This window comes from Carettochelys insculpta, chromosome 1 (genome assembly GCF_033958435.1).
Source record: "Carettochelys insculpta isolate YL-2023 chromosome 1, ASM3395843v1, whole genome shotgun sequence".
NCBI lineage: Eukaryota > Metazoa > Chordata > Testudines > Carettochelyidae > Carettochelys > Carettochelys insculpta.
This window is the reverse complement of record NC_134137.1, coordinates 149,671,704-149,687,759: the sequence shown is the minus strand read 5'-3', so window position 1 is coordinate 149,687,759 and position 16,056 is coordinate 149,671,704. Positions and strand designations below refer to the sequence as shown.

The 16,056-nt window shown below is 50.2% G+C and overlaps 1 protein-coding gene across 1 annotated transcript in view; it reads left to right on the top strand.

Moving 5' to 3' along the window:
- Positions 1-3,534: 3,534 nt before the first annotated feature.
- The window catches only part of ACE2 (angiotensin converting enzyme 2), a 66,125-nt gene continuing 53,603 nt past the window's right edge, over positions 3,535-16,056 (top strand). Inside the window, exons 1-3 of the mRNA XM_074993476.1 lie at positions 3,535-3,735; positions 10,436-10,594; positions 15,931-16,024. Coding sequence (XP_074849577.1) covers positions 3,553-3,735; positions 10,436-10,594; positions 15,931-16,024 — 436 coding nt within the window. The 5' untranslated portion in view covers positions 3,535-3,552. The remainder of the gene's footprint in view (positions 3,736-10,435; positions 10,595-15,930; positions 16,025-16,056) is intronic.

Below are 16,056 nucleotides of genomic sequence, written 5' to 3'. Positions count from 1 at the left end.
ACACCGTAGTCGTTGAGCAGGAGCCAGGACCAGAGGCCAGCAGTGCGCTACCAGGGCTGCAGCTGGACCTGGGCAGAGAGGCAGAGAGGTTGAATGAGGAAGACCTCCCCTCCTGCCTGTCCAGGCGGACATCCACGCAACGGGCTTCCCTGGACTTCAGCGGTGGACCCTCAGGTACGTATCCCACAGGGTACACAACCCAGGCCCCACCCCACCTCTGGAAGACCCAGCCAGCCCATGGCCCTGGGATGGCAGCACAGCCTGTCAGCACCTGCTCTGGCAGACAGCGCCGTGGTGGGGGTGCAGACCATGCAAGGGGGCCGCCCACAGGGTCTCCACACCCATGGATGGGAGACAGGTGAAGGGGACCCAGCACCCATGGGGGAACTGGGGGGTGGTGGGCCACAGGGCAGGGGTCAGCACTCATGGCCTTCTCTCTTCTCCCGTTTCCGCAGCCGCACCATCCGAGGGCCAGGAGAGTATCACCCTGTCAGTAGTCCTGGACAGCCCCTTGGAGGCGAGAGATGGTGACCACCTGGAGGCACCACCAGTGCTGGGGCAGGCGGACAGCTGAGGACCCCCACATCATAACCTCCATCCAGCGCCAGGTGGAGCTGGCGGAGTGGTGCCTCTGTTCTGAAGAGGGGGAGGCCGCCTGGTGCCAGGCAGCATGGTCAGGGTTCATGGACACTTTTAACGATCTGGCGGCCTTGTACCGGGAGCTGGTGGCCTGGCTGCCCACTCCCAGCACCCCTCTGCTGCCCCACCTTACAGCCCCCCGGGAGAGGAGCCCACTGGGCTTGAATGCTGGCCCAAGGCCAAGCCCCAGTCTTACCTGCCTGTGCTCTGCACCCCAACCCAGCCTCACCAGGGACCCCAGACAAGGGAAGGGAGTAGGACCAGGAGTTGGCTGGGGTCACGCCCCTCCACACCCACCCGGGAGTGATGGTTCAGCAGCTGAGCTATCCATGTCCTCCTCGCTCTGTAAATAGTTACCCCCCGCCCCCAGTAAATATTTATCCTCAAGGCTGTTTGGCAAAAATTAGTCTCAACCATTGTTTCACTAGTTTGCAATATACACAGTTTTATTTTTCCCAGCCCCCTGTGTGCTCATGGGTGTGTGTGTGTGTGTGTGCAGGAGGTGAGGTGGAGTGTGTGGGAGGTTGGGAGGAATGTGCAGGAGGCCCACCGGGGGTGGCCAGGGCAACACTCACTGGTCAAAGTCCTGGTGCAGGGCCTCCCAAACGTGGATCCCTGCCTGGTGGGCCTAGCAGGTAGGGGCAGCACCTGGCTGGGGGTAGCCTGTGCCAGCCTCAACTGCCCAGCCCTGCACAAAGGCCTCCCCCTTACTCTGCACGATATTGTGGAGCATGCAGCAGGCGCCCACCACCTGGGGGACATTGAGAATGCACAGGTCCAGGCAGATGAGGAGGCAGAGCCACTGCCCCTTCAGGCGGCTGAAGGTGCGCTCAATCACCTGGTGGGTGTGGTTGAACTGGCCATTGAACCGCTTCTAGCTGGTGGTAAGGTGACCTGTAGAGGACCTCATGAGCCAGGCCTGGAGTGGGTAAGCAGCGTTGGACACTGGGCAGAGGGGCACGGTGGTGTCCCCCAGTGGGATCTCTCTCTGGGGGATGTGCCAGCCAGTGGCACAGGCCCAAGTTCCAGAAGACCCACACGTCATGAGTGCAGCTGGGCCATCCCACATACACATCCTGGAACCAGCCCCAGCTGCCCACCATGGCCTGCAGGACCATGAAATAGTAGCCCTTCCTGTTGACAAATTGTCCCACACTGTGCTCCAGGGCGCAAACGAGTATGTGGGTCCCGTTGAGGGCCCTGAAGCAATTTGAAAACCCCAGTGTGGTGAAGCCCATGATGGCCGTGTCCAGGTCCCTGATGCAGATGACCCTGTGCAGGAGTATGGTGTTTAGAGCATGGACCACCTGCGGGGAGGGGACATGGACACCTATGAGAGTGTGTGGGGTGTGCCCAACCCACCCTGGCCCCCCATCCCCAGCCCCCACCCTGGTGGGTGTGTGCCCGGGCCTCCTTACCTCCATGATGACCGCCCCAACTGTGGCCTTGCCCACACCAAATTGGTGTCCCACAGAGTAGCTGTCTGGAGTGGCCAGCTTCCAGACAGCTATTGCAACCCTTTTCTCCACAGGGAGGGCGTGCTGCAGCTGGGTGTCCTGGTGTCTCAGGGCTGGCTGGGGTCAGCCACTGGCAGAGCTCGAGGAAGGTCTGCCACCTCATTAGGATATCTCGGAGCCACCGGTCGTCATCCCTCTCCCTCACGACGAGTCTCTCCCACCACTCAGAACTGATGGGGTGTCTCCAGAGCCAGCAGGGCACCCAGGGAGTGGGGACTAAGAGGGCCTGATGGTCTGAGGAGTCCCCTTCTGCCCCGGGAGGGGGGACTCCGCTGCCAGGAGCTGGTGTTCAGCCACTGGTGCTGCAGCTAGCAGGGTGCCCACTCCGCTGGTGGCAGCCAGCAGGATGTCAAGCTGCAGCTGCTCCATGCTCGTTCCTATGGGCACTGTGTCTGCGGGGCTTGTGGCAGCTCTGCAGGCCTCATGCTGTGTAGGCCAAGTGTGTCTGTGCTGGGCCCTTTAAAGGAGTATCTTGCTGTGGCCCCAGAAGGACGTGGCCACCCTGTGAGCCCGTCCGCAGCCTTTCGTGGCCCCTTATTTCGATAGGGGCTGCCTTCATCTGTGGATGCTCCCTTTCCGCATCTGGGGCGGCCCCTTTTGAAGGACCACGTCGCTATTTGGACAGTGCACGTTGACGGCGCCAGCCCCAGCCTGTGTGGAGACGCTATGCATTGAAGTAGCTTTTTCCGAAGTCTCTACTTCAAAAGCTGCTACTTTGAAGTAGCGCTCTAGTGTAGACGTAGCGTGAGTGTCTGGGCCTATGGGTACGTCTACGTAACAAAGAAAAACCCAGAGCTGACCTGTGCCAGCCTGCTCAGGCTACGGGCTGTTTATTGTCTGGGTCCAGGCTGGAGCCCAGCCTCTAGGTTCTGCAACTGGGATCTGTTTTCTCTGCTGTGTACACATCCCCAAGGAGGCTAAGCAGCAACATTACACCAGCCCAACACTGAATTTGTTTCTTCCCAAGAGGTAAGGTCAGGTAGCGTCTCACTGAATTTGCTAATTATTATGTAGATTATCATCAGTCTGTCAAAGGATCTGCAGATCTCAGACTTCTTCTGATACTGTGAAACTTTAGATAATAGCCAGCTGTATCACTGACAACATACTGGGGAAATATTAACTAAAAGTAAAAGCCTTTTATAAGAAGACCATAAAATGCTACTAGTAATTATGTTTCTCCAAAGTTAACCATTAACATTTGTTTATTTGCCTTTTTAAAGTTATTTCCACTTCTGTCCTTCACTGGATAAAAACTATAAAAAGATCCAGCAAATTAGATTTTCCCCTTTTTCCCTAGTACGCACCTATGTGCAAAGGCTGATGAGACACAAACTGATTAAGACACTTGTTTGAGGGAACCTAACAGTCAGTCGCCCTGGGCTCAGAAGGAAGTATGTTGGGCCATCTTTGTCTTCTTTGCAGTCTCACTGCTGTCGTTAAATCACAGGATGTAACACAAGAGGCCAGCAACTTTTTGTCTCAATTCAATATACGAGCAGAAGACCTGTCTTATGCAAGTTCACTTGCATCCTGGAACTATAACACCAACATCACAGATGAGAATGCCAGGAAGATGGTGGGTACTCAACACTGCCTAGGGATGTTTGTTATTATTTTAGAAATTATGTTATAACTACCTGCTATTTTATTGCATTGTTGTCGATAGATATAGAGGAATTGTTAAAGGATAAAGAAGTTGGGATGGGTTCAGTTTTGGATTTGAGTTCTGTAGTTGCTGAAAATTTTCTGATGGTCATTTAAGCTGCGTCTACACGTGCACGCTACTTCGAAGTAGCGGCACCAACTTCGAAATAGCGCCCGTCGCGTCTACACGCGTCAGGCGCTATTTCGAAGTTAACTTCAACGTTAGGCGGCGAGACGTCGAAGTCGCTAACCTCATGAGGAGATAGGAATAGCGCCCTACTTCGACGTTCAACGTCGAAGTAGGGACCGTGTAGACGATCCGCGTCCCGCAACGTCGAAATTGTGGGGTCCTCCATGGCGGCCATCAGCTGGGGGGTTGAGAGATGCTCTCTCTCCAGCCCCTGCGGGGCTCTATGGTCACCGTGGGCAGCAGCCCTTAGCCCAGGGCTTCTGGCTGCTTCTGCGGCAGCTGGGGATCTATGCTGCAGGCACAGGGTCTGCAACCAGTTGTCAGCTCTGTGTATCTTGTGTTGTTTAGTGCAACTGTGTCTGGGAGGGGCCCTTTAAGGGAGCGGCTGGCTGTTGAGTCCGCCCTGTGACCCTGTCTGCAGCTGTGCCTGGCATCCCTATTTCGATGTGTGCTACTTTGACATGCAGACGTTCCCTCGCTGCGCCTATTTCGATGTTGGGCTGAGCAACGTCGAAGTTGAACATCGACGTTGCCGGCCCTGGAGGACGTGTAGACGTTATTCATCGAAATAGCCTATTTCGATGTCGCAACATCGAAATAAGCTATTTCGATGTTGGCTGCACGTGTAGACGTAGCCTTAGTGGGTTATGTGAAATGAGTTGGTGACCCAAATCTATTTCACGGTGGATGATTGCATCAAAGCACTGCCACTGTTCCCATTAGTAGCATCCTTACCGATCACCAATGCATTAGGAAGAATTGTACTGTGTAGAAAATGCAGTGAATACCTAGCTTTCCCGACTCCCAAGGCCTGGTGCTCTGACGACAAGAAGCTAGTAGATAGCTGCAGGAAGGACCGTAATAGTTGTGCTTGCCCAGTCTCAATGAGAGTCACTCTGTTTCCTAGTCTCTCACTATCCAGCTTCTTCTCTGCCTCTACCTGTCCATTACAATCATCTTCCCCTCTCGACAGCTATCGTATCCTGTGACGGCATTACACCGTCATCCGCCTGGTCACTGAGGATCAGTGCTGCAGCCATATTAGAAAATGACTCTTGTAATTTTGAAAATCAATGGACAATATTGTGGTGATTTTTGCAGTGATGCTTTAAAACAAGGTAGTTTCTAAATATGAGTTTTGGCATGTGGTCACGCAGTGACATCTCAACAGACCTAATTTTGAATAAAGGTATAACTCAGGATCGCCATATTCAGGGGCATCTTACTAAATTAAAACATGGCTTAACTGCATCATTTCTTAATTATAGACTCTGTTTTGGGGTGAAACCCTCCTAGCTGATTGTAGTTTGGCAGCGTTACAAAGCACGTGTGATTCAGGCTCCATTTAGTAGCTTTAAGGAGGAGTATAATGAGTGGCTTAGTGTGCAACTGGTAATGAGCACTGTATGATGGAACTTAGGGATGATGTCCTGGTTGGCTCTCATCCATATACTGTTGTGATGCCAGCAGTGACACTGGTATCATGGCCCTCATTGGCTAACAGGGCAGAGTTAATGAAAGATGTCCCACTGGCTTCCTCAAACACACTTTTCTCATAGAATGGGGTCACCCCTCCACAAACACTAGGCAAATACAACTTAGATGGGGCTACTATTAGGTGGGTGCAAAACTAGCTGGATAACCGTACTCAGAGAGTAGTTATTAATGGTTCTCAATCCTGCTGGAAAGGTATAACAAGTGGGGTCTGTTCCACAGGGGTCTGTTTTGGGACCGGATCTGTTCAATCTCTTCATCAACGGTCTAGATATTGGCATAGAAAGTACGCTTATTAAGTTTGTAGATGATACCAAGCTGGGAGGGGTTGCAAATGTTTTGGAGAATAGGGTAATAATTCAAAATGATCTGGATAAGTTGGAGAAATGGTCTGGGTTAAACAGGATGAAGTTTAATTAAGACAAATGCAAAGTGCTCCACTTAGGAAGGAACTATCAGTTTCACACATACAGAGTGGAAACCAACTGTCTAGGAAAGAGTATGGCAGAAAGGGATCTAGGGGTTATAGTGGACCACAAGCTAAACATGAGTTAACAATGTGATGCTGTTGCAAAAAAGGCAAACATGATTCTGGGATGCATTAACAGGTATGTTGTGAGCAAGACACGAGAAGATATTCTTCCACTCTACTCTGCGCTGGCTAGGCCTTAGTTGGAGTATTGTGTCCAGTTCTGGGCACTGCATTTCAAGAAAGATGTGGAGAAATTGGAGAAGGTCCAGAAAAGAACAACAAGAATGATCAAAGCTCTAGAGAACATGAGCTATGAAGAAAGGCTGAAAGAATTGGTCTTGTTTAGTTTGGAAGAGAGAAGATGGAGGGGGCACATGATAGCAGTTTTCAGTTATCTAAAATGGTGTCATAAGGAGGAGGGAGAAAACTTGTTCTTCTTGGCCTCTGAGGATAGAACAAGAAGCAATGGGCTTAAACTGAAGCCAAGGGAGGTTTAGGTTGGACATTAGAAAAAAGTTCCTAACTGTCAGGGTGGTCAAACACTGGAATAAATTGCCGAGGGAGGTTGTGAAATCTCCATCTCTGGAAGTATTTAGGAACTGGTTAGATAAAAGTCTATCAGGGATGGTCTAGACAGTACTTGGTCCTGCTATGAGGGCAGGGGGCTGGACTCGATGACCTCTTAAGGTCCCTTCCAATCCAAGTATTCTATGATTCTGTGAAACACACGGCCATTTTGCCTACTCCTTAACCATTTCTGCAATGGATGAGGCAGCCCATGCCCTCAACCAGCCCTTTTCATGGTAAGGTACCCACTGGTAACCCAGTTTCTCCTAGGTAGATCTTCTCACAGGGCAGAAAATGCCTCCTCTCCTCTTGACCCTCGACCTGCTTGTCATCCCCACAGGGATCAAATAATGTAAAAAATACTTTTGCACACTAATAAATTTGACTCAAACACCAGGACTGAATTGTTAAAAAAGAGTAAAAAGAAAATGATGACCATTTTTTTCTCATTTCCGAAGAATGAATAAAAGACATTGCCAACATATTCATGTATTATGACTGGTATTTCTATCTTCTGATGAGTCACGAGCAAAGAGCTATGATTGCCATTGGTACAATGGCCCTTAAATGTCATGAAAGATACAGAAGGAAGATTAGAAGTGTCCAAGGGTTTGTCCCAAGCTAAACCTGCTTCCTGGCACTATATTATACTTCATGTCCATAACAAAATAGTAGAAATGAAAAATGGCTCATCTGGTGATTGCTCATATCCAAAGGATGGTCGAAAGTACTAATGTTTGTGTTGCTTCTGTGAGCCAGATTGTCTTGACATGCAGAGTTGGTGCAAACTGCTGCAGGTTGTGGGTTCATAGTCTGCATGGACAGTCTGGGATCCTAAACTGATTCTGAGACAGTGCGGTCTTCTATGTCCAGTCAGTAAGCACGAATTATTACAACTGCATAAAGGCTAAATATTTGTGTAATCAAGAGAATTATCGTCAGTCACATGGCAGCTATGATTTATTACTTCTATTGTGGGAACACCCGAAAGACTCAGTCAGGATCATGATTCTTGAGATATGAACTATTCAAATACATAAGTAGGCATGCCCCATGCCCCAAAGAACTTACCGTCTAACTTCAGACAAGATGCAACACCTGCATGCAACAAACATCAGAGGGAAATAGGATGCGTGGTGCAGTGGTCAGTATGTATGGTTATGTGAACAAGCTATGTGCACAAGCTGATGGTATTTGAATCAACTAAAAACGGGTTGGTTAGTTTTAGGGGTGAGGGGATTGATTATGTGGTAACTATTTTTCCAAATACAGTTGACCCTTGAGTTACGCGAGGGTCCCGTTCCACGCACCCTCTCATAACCCAGATTTTGAGTAAGTGGGGTCTGGCTTTTTCCCTGGAGAACACGTTGTGCAGCTGGGGAAGCAGCAGAAAGGTAAGTCATAGAATCATAGGACAATAGAGCTGGAAGAGACCTAAGAAGCCATCAAGTCCAGCCCCCTGTCCAAGGCAGGACCAAACCCCGTGTTCTGCCATTCATGACCACTGTGAACAGCCTCTCTCCAGCCTGTTTGCAACCTTCCTTCAGTAAGTTGAAGGCTGTTATCAAGTCCCCCCTCGGTCTTCTCTTCTGCAGACTAAACAGACCCTATTCCCTCTACATTTCTTCATAGGTAGTATGCTCCAGCCCCCTAATTATTTTGGTCCCCCTCTGCCAGACCCTCTCCAGTGTGTCCATAATCCTTCCTATAATTGGGGGGCCCAGAACTGGAGACAGTACTCCAGATGCGGCCTCACCAAAGCTGAATAAAGAGGATCACTTCTCTGGATCTACTGGCAACGCTCCTCTTGATGCAACCTAATATGCCGTTAGCCTTCTTGGCTACAATGGCACACTGTTGACTCATGTCTAGCTTCTCATCCGTTACAACTCCCAGATCCTTTTCTGCAGAACTACTACTAAGCCAGTCAGACCCCAGCCCGTAACAATGCTTGGGATTCTTCCAGCCCAAGTGTAGGACTCTGCACTTGTCCTTATTGAACCTCATCAGATTTCTTGTGGCCCAGTCTTCCAATATGTCTAAGTCACTATGGACCCTATCCCTACCCTCCAGCGTATCTACCTCTCCCCCTACCTAAGTATCATCCACAAACTTGCTGAGGGTATAATCCAACCCCTCATCCAGGTCATTGATAAATATGTTGAACAGAACAGGATCCAGAACTGAACCTTGGGGCACTTCACTAGAAACCGACCTCCATCCTGACATCGAGCCGTTGATCACTACCTGCTGGGCCCAACCTTCTAGCCAGCTTTGTATCCATCTTACTGTCCATTTATCCAATCCACATTCCTTTAACTTGCTGACAAGAATATTGTGGGAGACCGTCTCAAAAGCTTTGCTAAAGTCAAGATAAATCACATCCATTGATTTTCCCCTATCCACAGAGACAGTTATCTCATTGTACAAACTAATGAGACTGGTCAGGTATGACGTGCCCTTCATGAATCCATGCTGACTCTTCCTGATCACTTTCCCCTCCTCCAAGTGCCTCAAAATGACTTTCTTGAGGAGTCCCTCCATGATTTTTCCAGGAACTCATGTAAAACTGACCAGCCTATAGTTCCCTGGATCATCCTTCTTCCCTTTTTTAAAGATGGGCACTACATTTGCCTTTTTCCAATCATCCGGGCTCTCTCCCGATCTCCACAACTTTTCAAAGATAATGCCCAAGGGCTCGTCAATGACATATGCCAACTCCCTCAGAACCCTTGGATGAATTAGGTCTGGGCCCATGCATTTATGTATGTTTAGCTTTATTAGATAGCTCCTAACCTGTTCTTTCCCCACCAAAGGCTGTGCACCTTCATCCCACAGTGCATCACTTATTGCATTAGTCTGGGGGCTGTCCTTGTCCGTGAAGACAGAGACAAAGAAAACATTAAGCACCTCACCTTTCCCTACATCATCTCTCACTGGGTTACCTCCCTCATCCAGAAGGTGGGGTGGGGGGGCAGTTGGGGCGGGTTAAGCCTGGCGGTGGGTTGGGGCCATGGTAGATGGGCAGTGGGGGCTAAGTCTGGTGTGGGTTAGGGCTGCAGGGGTGCAAGGGGTGGGGCTGAGCCAGAGCTGTGTATGGGGGTGGTGAGCCTGAGCCCTGCTCGGGTTGTGGGCCGGGCCATGGGGGTTTGAACCAGGGTGGGAGAGGGGTTGAACCAGGACTGCGCAGTAGGGGTTTGAGCTGGGGAGGGGGGGTGGTTTGAACTGGAGCCGTGCCTGGGGGGGGTGGTTAGACTCGGGGGGGAGGATGGAACCAGGGCTGCATGTGGAGGGTTTAAACCGGGGTGTTGGGGGCGCGTGGAGCCAGAGCCTCGCTTGAAGGATAGTGAGTCCAAGCTGGAGCCGGAGCCAGGCGTGGGCGATGAGCTGGCAGTGAGGTTGAACTGGGGCTGGGGTGGTTGATCCGGAGTCATGCCTGAAGGGTGGTAAGCTACAGCCAGAGGTGGGGAGTAAGCAGGAGCTCTGAGCGGGTGGTGACTGGAGCTGGTGGGCGGGGGGCTGAGCCGGGGTGTGCGGATATCTGGGGATGGGTTGAGCCAGGGCTGGGTGGGGAGCAAGTTAAGCACACCTGGAAATAGCACATTTTCAGGGTTTACTATAGGAATCGAGGGTCAACTGTGTAAGAACGGGATCGTATACTCTGGGTTCGCGTTCTCTGAGACCTTATTGTACAAAGTTTCCAAAGCTCTACTTTTATGAATAAGTGGAATCCAAAAGGTTCCCTAGTTGTTTTCATTGTATAGAAGCGGGATTTCCAAAACTAATGCAAGAACTAGCAAAATCCACAAAATTAATTTTTCAAGCAAGGGATGTTTTCTCCCTTAAAACATATTACCCTGCTAGATTCCTTATAAATGAGTAATTCAGATTTTAATGAATCTGTTCTAGAGTGAAGCAGAAGCCAAATGGTCTGCGTTCTATGAGGAAGCATCCAACAATGCCAGCAGCTATGCAATAGATAAAATTACGGATCCTATCGTCAGACTCCAACTTCAGTCTCTTCATGACAAAGGCACATCAGTGTTATCTGAGGAAAAATACAGTGAAGTAAGTTGTTTAATGTATGTAGACTGTCCCAAAGGTTGAAATATGTTTCTCTCAGTGATTACAAAACTATTCCTAGTTTTTGTTTATCCCGGCAACATATTAAATTCCAGCTGTGTTGTCTTGTCAATGATACATCTTTTATTAGCTAATATTACATATGCACGCATTTAATTTATTGCTAGGTTATAATATGTATTAAATATGTATATATTTAGAACATTACATTAACTCCATAATAACCCAGGTCTTTCAGCATATGTAACATACAATTAAGCAATATCCATGTTTGTATCGCATAGTCAATGGAACTACTTACATAAGGAAAATTATAGACTCCCTCGTGTTTGTAGAGTCAGGATCTGGGAATAAGTAGAAACACAAACAAGAAGGCATTTAATGTAATTCAAAGGTAGTAAATTTACAATAGAGACAAGGAAATAATTGCTTAGATGTGTAATTATTGGAACTCACTACTACAGGAAGTGTCTCAGACCAAAAATTTAGCAAAAGTCAAAATGGAACTTGACATTTAGGCTGGGTCTACACGGCGCTCTGCCCAGCGCCGCTGCCAGCCGAGCTATGCAAAATGAGCTTCTCGGGACTGCAAATGGCATTGGCAGAAGCAGAGGCCGTGTGGATGTGCCTCTGCCAGCTAAACCCTCCTCTGTCACCAGTCCCTTATGCCTCAAACATAAGGGTCTGGCGACAGAGGGGCTTTTTGCCTCACAGCCTCTTTACTGCCCGCACCTCCCCGCCAAGACTGAGCTCTTGCACGGCTACGCTAATGAGCTGCAGGACCATGCTAATGAGCAGCAATTTGCAATTTCAAGGCTGCTCATTTGTATGGACCTGCCGGGAAAGCCGCACCATGTAGACCCAGCCCATATGTCTACTGAGGGTTTCTTTTACCTTCCTCTGATGGGTCTAGTGCTGGCCAGAGACAGGATGGACCGTGGATCTGACCCACCCTAGCAATTCCTGTGTTCAGAAAAGAGAAGATTGTCTATGAGCAGTTCTAAATGGTCCAGGCAGATACGCTCTGTAGTTGTAGTGTTGCAGTAGCAGCACTGTGATTATGCATAAGGCATTCCCATCCTCATCCATTTTTTTCAGGCTCTTATAGCTTTCCAGAAGAAAGACTCACTGGGCTGAAATTGTTCATGTTGGTTCCGAGCTCAAAGGTGACTTCTGTTCCGTTTCTTAGAACTACATTTGCGTATTTCTAAATTTTGTGATTGTGACCACATTTATTTTGCATCCTTACAGCGTTTGCTCAAACTTTTGTTTAATTTTATTTTAATTTAATTTAATTTAGGGTAGCTCAATATATCCTTAGTACATAAGACCAGCCATACTGGATCAGACCAAAAGTCCATCTAGCCAACTATTCCATCTTCCAGTGGTGTCCAATGCCAGATGTCCCCAAGGGAATGAATAGGAAAAGAAATCATCATGTGATTAATCCCCTCTCGCCTATTCTCAACTTCTTATAAACAGAGGCTAGGGACACCACAACTGCCCATCCAGACTAAAAGGCACTGATGGACCTATCCTCCATGCATTTACCTGGTTCTTTTTTGAACCCTATTAAAGTCCCGGTCTTCACAACGTCCTCTGGAAAAGAGTTCCACGGGCTTGCTATAGCTATGTCTACACTAAAACAATCTGTCGACAAAAGTTCCTGTCAGAAGATATCTTCCCACAAAACTTCCGATGACAGATCATGGCCAAACTGCCAAGTGGATCGCTCATTTGATCTGCTCTGTTGACTGGGGCCAAACAGCCTGGATAAAGCTCTCAACAAAATGGCCAACAGGAACCACAACAGACAGGGCTGCCCAGTGTCCCAGAAGCCCTATCTGTCAATGGAGGGACCCCTGGAACATCCAGACTGGTTTCTTGTTAACAAATCTCTGGCACTTCTACCAACAGCCATACCCCACTCCCCATGAGGAAGAATGGCGCTGTCGACAGAGATCTGTTGACAAAACACAGGTCTGGATGTTCCAGGGGACCCTCTGTCTATAGAAAAGGCCTCCAGGGCACTGCGCACATGCCCTGGGAGACACCCCGTCCACAGCAATCAGTGCTGTATGGCTCCTGCCACTGGCCCTTCTTAAAGTCGCTGGAAGGCCCGAAAACCCTGTGGCAGGAAGCTGAGAGCATGGGAGCAGCAGAGCCACTGCTGCAGCCCATCCACGCCCTCACAGCTGCACCTTTCCTCCAGAGCTCCAGCATGGCTCAGCAGCAGGGAGCCTGAGACCCACCTGGGCCCTTGAGGGAGCAGCCTCACGTCTCCTGGGACCCACTCTGGGGCTTCAAGCAGCATGTGCCATCCTGGTCCAGTCCAGAGACTGAGGCCCTCAAGGATCTCTGGGCTGAAGAGAAAACACTCCAGGACCCCTAGACCTGGAACTGCAATGCCAAAATCTACAGTCACACGGCCGTGGCTGACCAGGGCCACACCCATCACACCAGGGAACAGATCTGGGTAAAGGCAAAAGAGCCTCACCGGGGAACACAGAGGCCTGGGATGATGCCTGATGCTCAGGGGCAGGACCAGCAACATGCTCCTACTGCCGGGAGCTGCATAACACACGGGGAGGAACATCATCCCAACCAGCACTGTGGATACGGCGCTCCAGACCCCAGCACCACAGCTGGAGCTCCCAGAGGAGGAGAAGCAGCAAGCCTCCAAGCCCCAACCCCTGCAGGAGCCGGAGACAGACACAGGCTTGGAGGCCAGCAGCATCCTCGAGAACACCCTGGAGCTGGTCCCAGCCAGGCAGGCCACCTCCTGGGCTCTTTTGGAGCTGGGTGAGGGTCTCTCTGGTGAGTTCCCCATGCATCACACACCCCAGGGCATGGGAGGTGGGTGCAGGCGGGGCGTGCTGTGAGTGTCACACGGCCAGCTTGGGCAGGACCTCATGCTGCAGTCCTGGCATCAGGTGTAGTTGTGGTGTGCACCACCCGGCCCAGCAGGCAGCCCCTGGGCACAGGCAACAGCCTGCTGCCAGTCTCAAAGGAAGTCAGATAAGCCCCAGCCCCTGGGGGTGGGGGGAGCCCTGCCAGTGCTGGGCAAGGCTGAAAGTGGGCTGGCCACAAGGGCACTGGTCTGACCCCAGAAACACTGGGGAGTGCGGCTCCTGGCACACGGGCATGCCCGCAGGGGAGAGCAGCACCCGCTTCTGTGGACAGCTCTGCAAGCTGCAGGTGTGTGGAGGGGGTGGGGGTGGCTCAGTGAGGGACAGGCTGTTCCCTGCTCACCCGCCAGCCATGAGGGACCCCTCTGTGGTCGTCCCCCCCCGCCTTGCCCACTAGTGCATCGAGCACAGCCAGGAGCGGGTCGCTGTGGTCAGCCCAGTCCTGGAGGCACCATGCAGTCTCCACATGGCATGGCTCTGCTCCTGGAACATTCCTGTCCCATGGCCTGGGTGGGGTGTTGGTTGTTGCTCATGTTGTGGGGGTGGGGAGGCAGGGGCTCAGGAGCTGCATTGCATGAATGACTCACTATCCCTCCTCCTTGTCTTTCTTACAGCTGCATCTGCGCCAGCCGAGGCCCAGTCCAGCCCCACCTTGCCCCCAGGATGGGCCTGCCCCATTTTGCTGCCAGGGCTGCCTAGCCCCACCCCACCATCGAGGCGAGCCAACGTCACGTACAGGAGGACCTCCAGAGGGACCATAATGCTGCCCTCTGGAGGATGATGGAGATAGGGTGCGGTGTGGAACAACAGGCAGTGGCAGTCACAGGCCTGGGACCAATTCGTGTTCCGGCATCTGGCAGGGCATGGTAGCCCAGTCACCTATCACTGCCCTCCCACTACCACTGCTGGCTGTCCTGCAGCGTGTCCTGAAGCTCCTGGCCTGGCTGAGGGCCATGTCCACCCTCCTTGGTCCCCAGGCCCCCTCTGCTCCCCAAGTCCAGCCAGACCCCGGCGCATTTCCACCACCTCCATATCTTCCCCTGCTCCCAGCCCCAACCCAGCCCCAATGGGGCCCCCAAAACCCATGGCAAGAGGGCTTCTGCTCCTGTATGGGTTCACAGCCACACTCCATGTTTTGAGGCCCCCTGTCCCAAGACCCCCCATCCATATTCTGATGCCCCCAACTCCTGTTAATAGTTCACTGCACTGCACTGTTTGTAAAAGGGTTTTATTACATCATTTCTTTTGCACTGTTTTTCCTTTGGTTTAGTAAAATAGTTATTTGAGTACCGCACCCACACCCCTCTTCATTGTGCAGAGGTTGGGGAGGGGCGAGGGGGTGAAGGGAGAGGTCATGGTGGGGATGGGGTAGGGCTGTGTGTCTGAGGCCCCTGCTGGGGGTCAGGGGTCAGGAGGAGGGTTACTGGGGGCCATGGGAGAAGATCTCCCTCAGGCCCTCCTGGATCTGCACTCTGTCCTGATGGTCCTGGCACATCAAATCTGGCCATAACTGTGTCCACATCTCCCATATGGATGACCCTCTGCAGCAGGATGGTATTGATGGCCATCACAACTTGAAGAGGGAGGGGACCTTGGTGCACATAGCAAAATTTATTCCACCTAAGATAAAAAAAATTGAGGGAACACTGGTGTAAGGCCACTGTAAACAGATCAACACAATCTACCTTGTTTAGCCTTAAAAATACAATCAATAATCAACCTATCAACACCTGGAAGGGGACCTTTTCTGCTCCTAGAAAACTTTGGTGTGAGTGACATATAACTACAGTAAACTCCTTCATATCCAGCATTCTATTAATAACTGGCATTTTAGTCCTAAATAAATGTTAGTTACCTTTTCCATAAGTGCAATATAGTGAAAGGAAATACAAATAAATACAGCAAATACAGTGCAAGTTTACAGTGTACGGTACTGCTGTTGGTACATGATGTGCTCTGCATACAGTTTTGTTCGTTTCTTAATATCTAACCTTGTTTTTCTTAAGTGTTATGCATTGCTAGGGATACCTCGCTGTTATCCAGAATATTGGAATACCTGGCAACCTCCTGGTCCTGGGGCTGCAGGATATGAAAGAGTTTACTGTCAGATGTTTTGTTAATCTTTATTATTATGATGCTGTATTTGAAAGGTTTTGTGCAGTCACTTAATGTCTGCTCAAAAGATATTGCATTAGCTATCTTGCTCAAGTAAGTTCCAACTTCACAAAGCATTCAAGTACAAGCTGAATTCAGCTTCACTCAAGTATGGTGCTTATGAGCATGCTAAGCTTCCCTGTTGATTAAAATAGGCTGCTGTACTGCGGTTTTAAGGACTAACAGTTATGGAATATTTATCATTTTGTATTCATTGTTTTTTTCTTTTTAATGGGGTTTCTTGTATTTCAATTGCAGCTGAAAACAATTTTAAATACGATGAGTACCCTCTACAGCACTGGGACTGTGTGCAAACCTGATGATCCAGCTAATTGCTTGCCACTGGAGCCAGGTAGCATATAAACAATGCCAGTTCTATGCTCT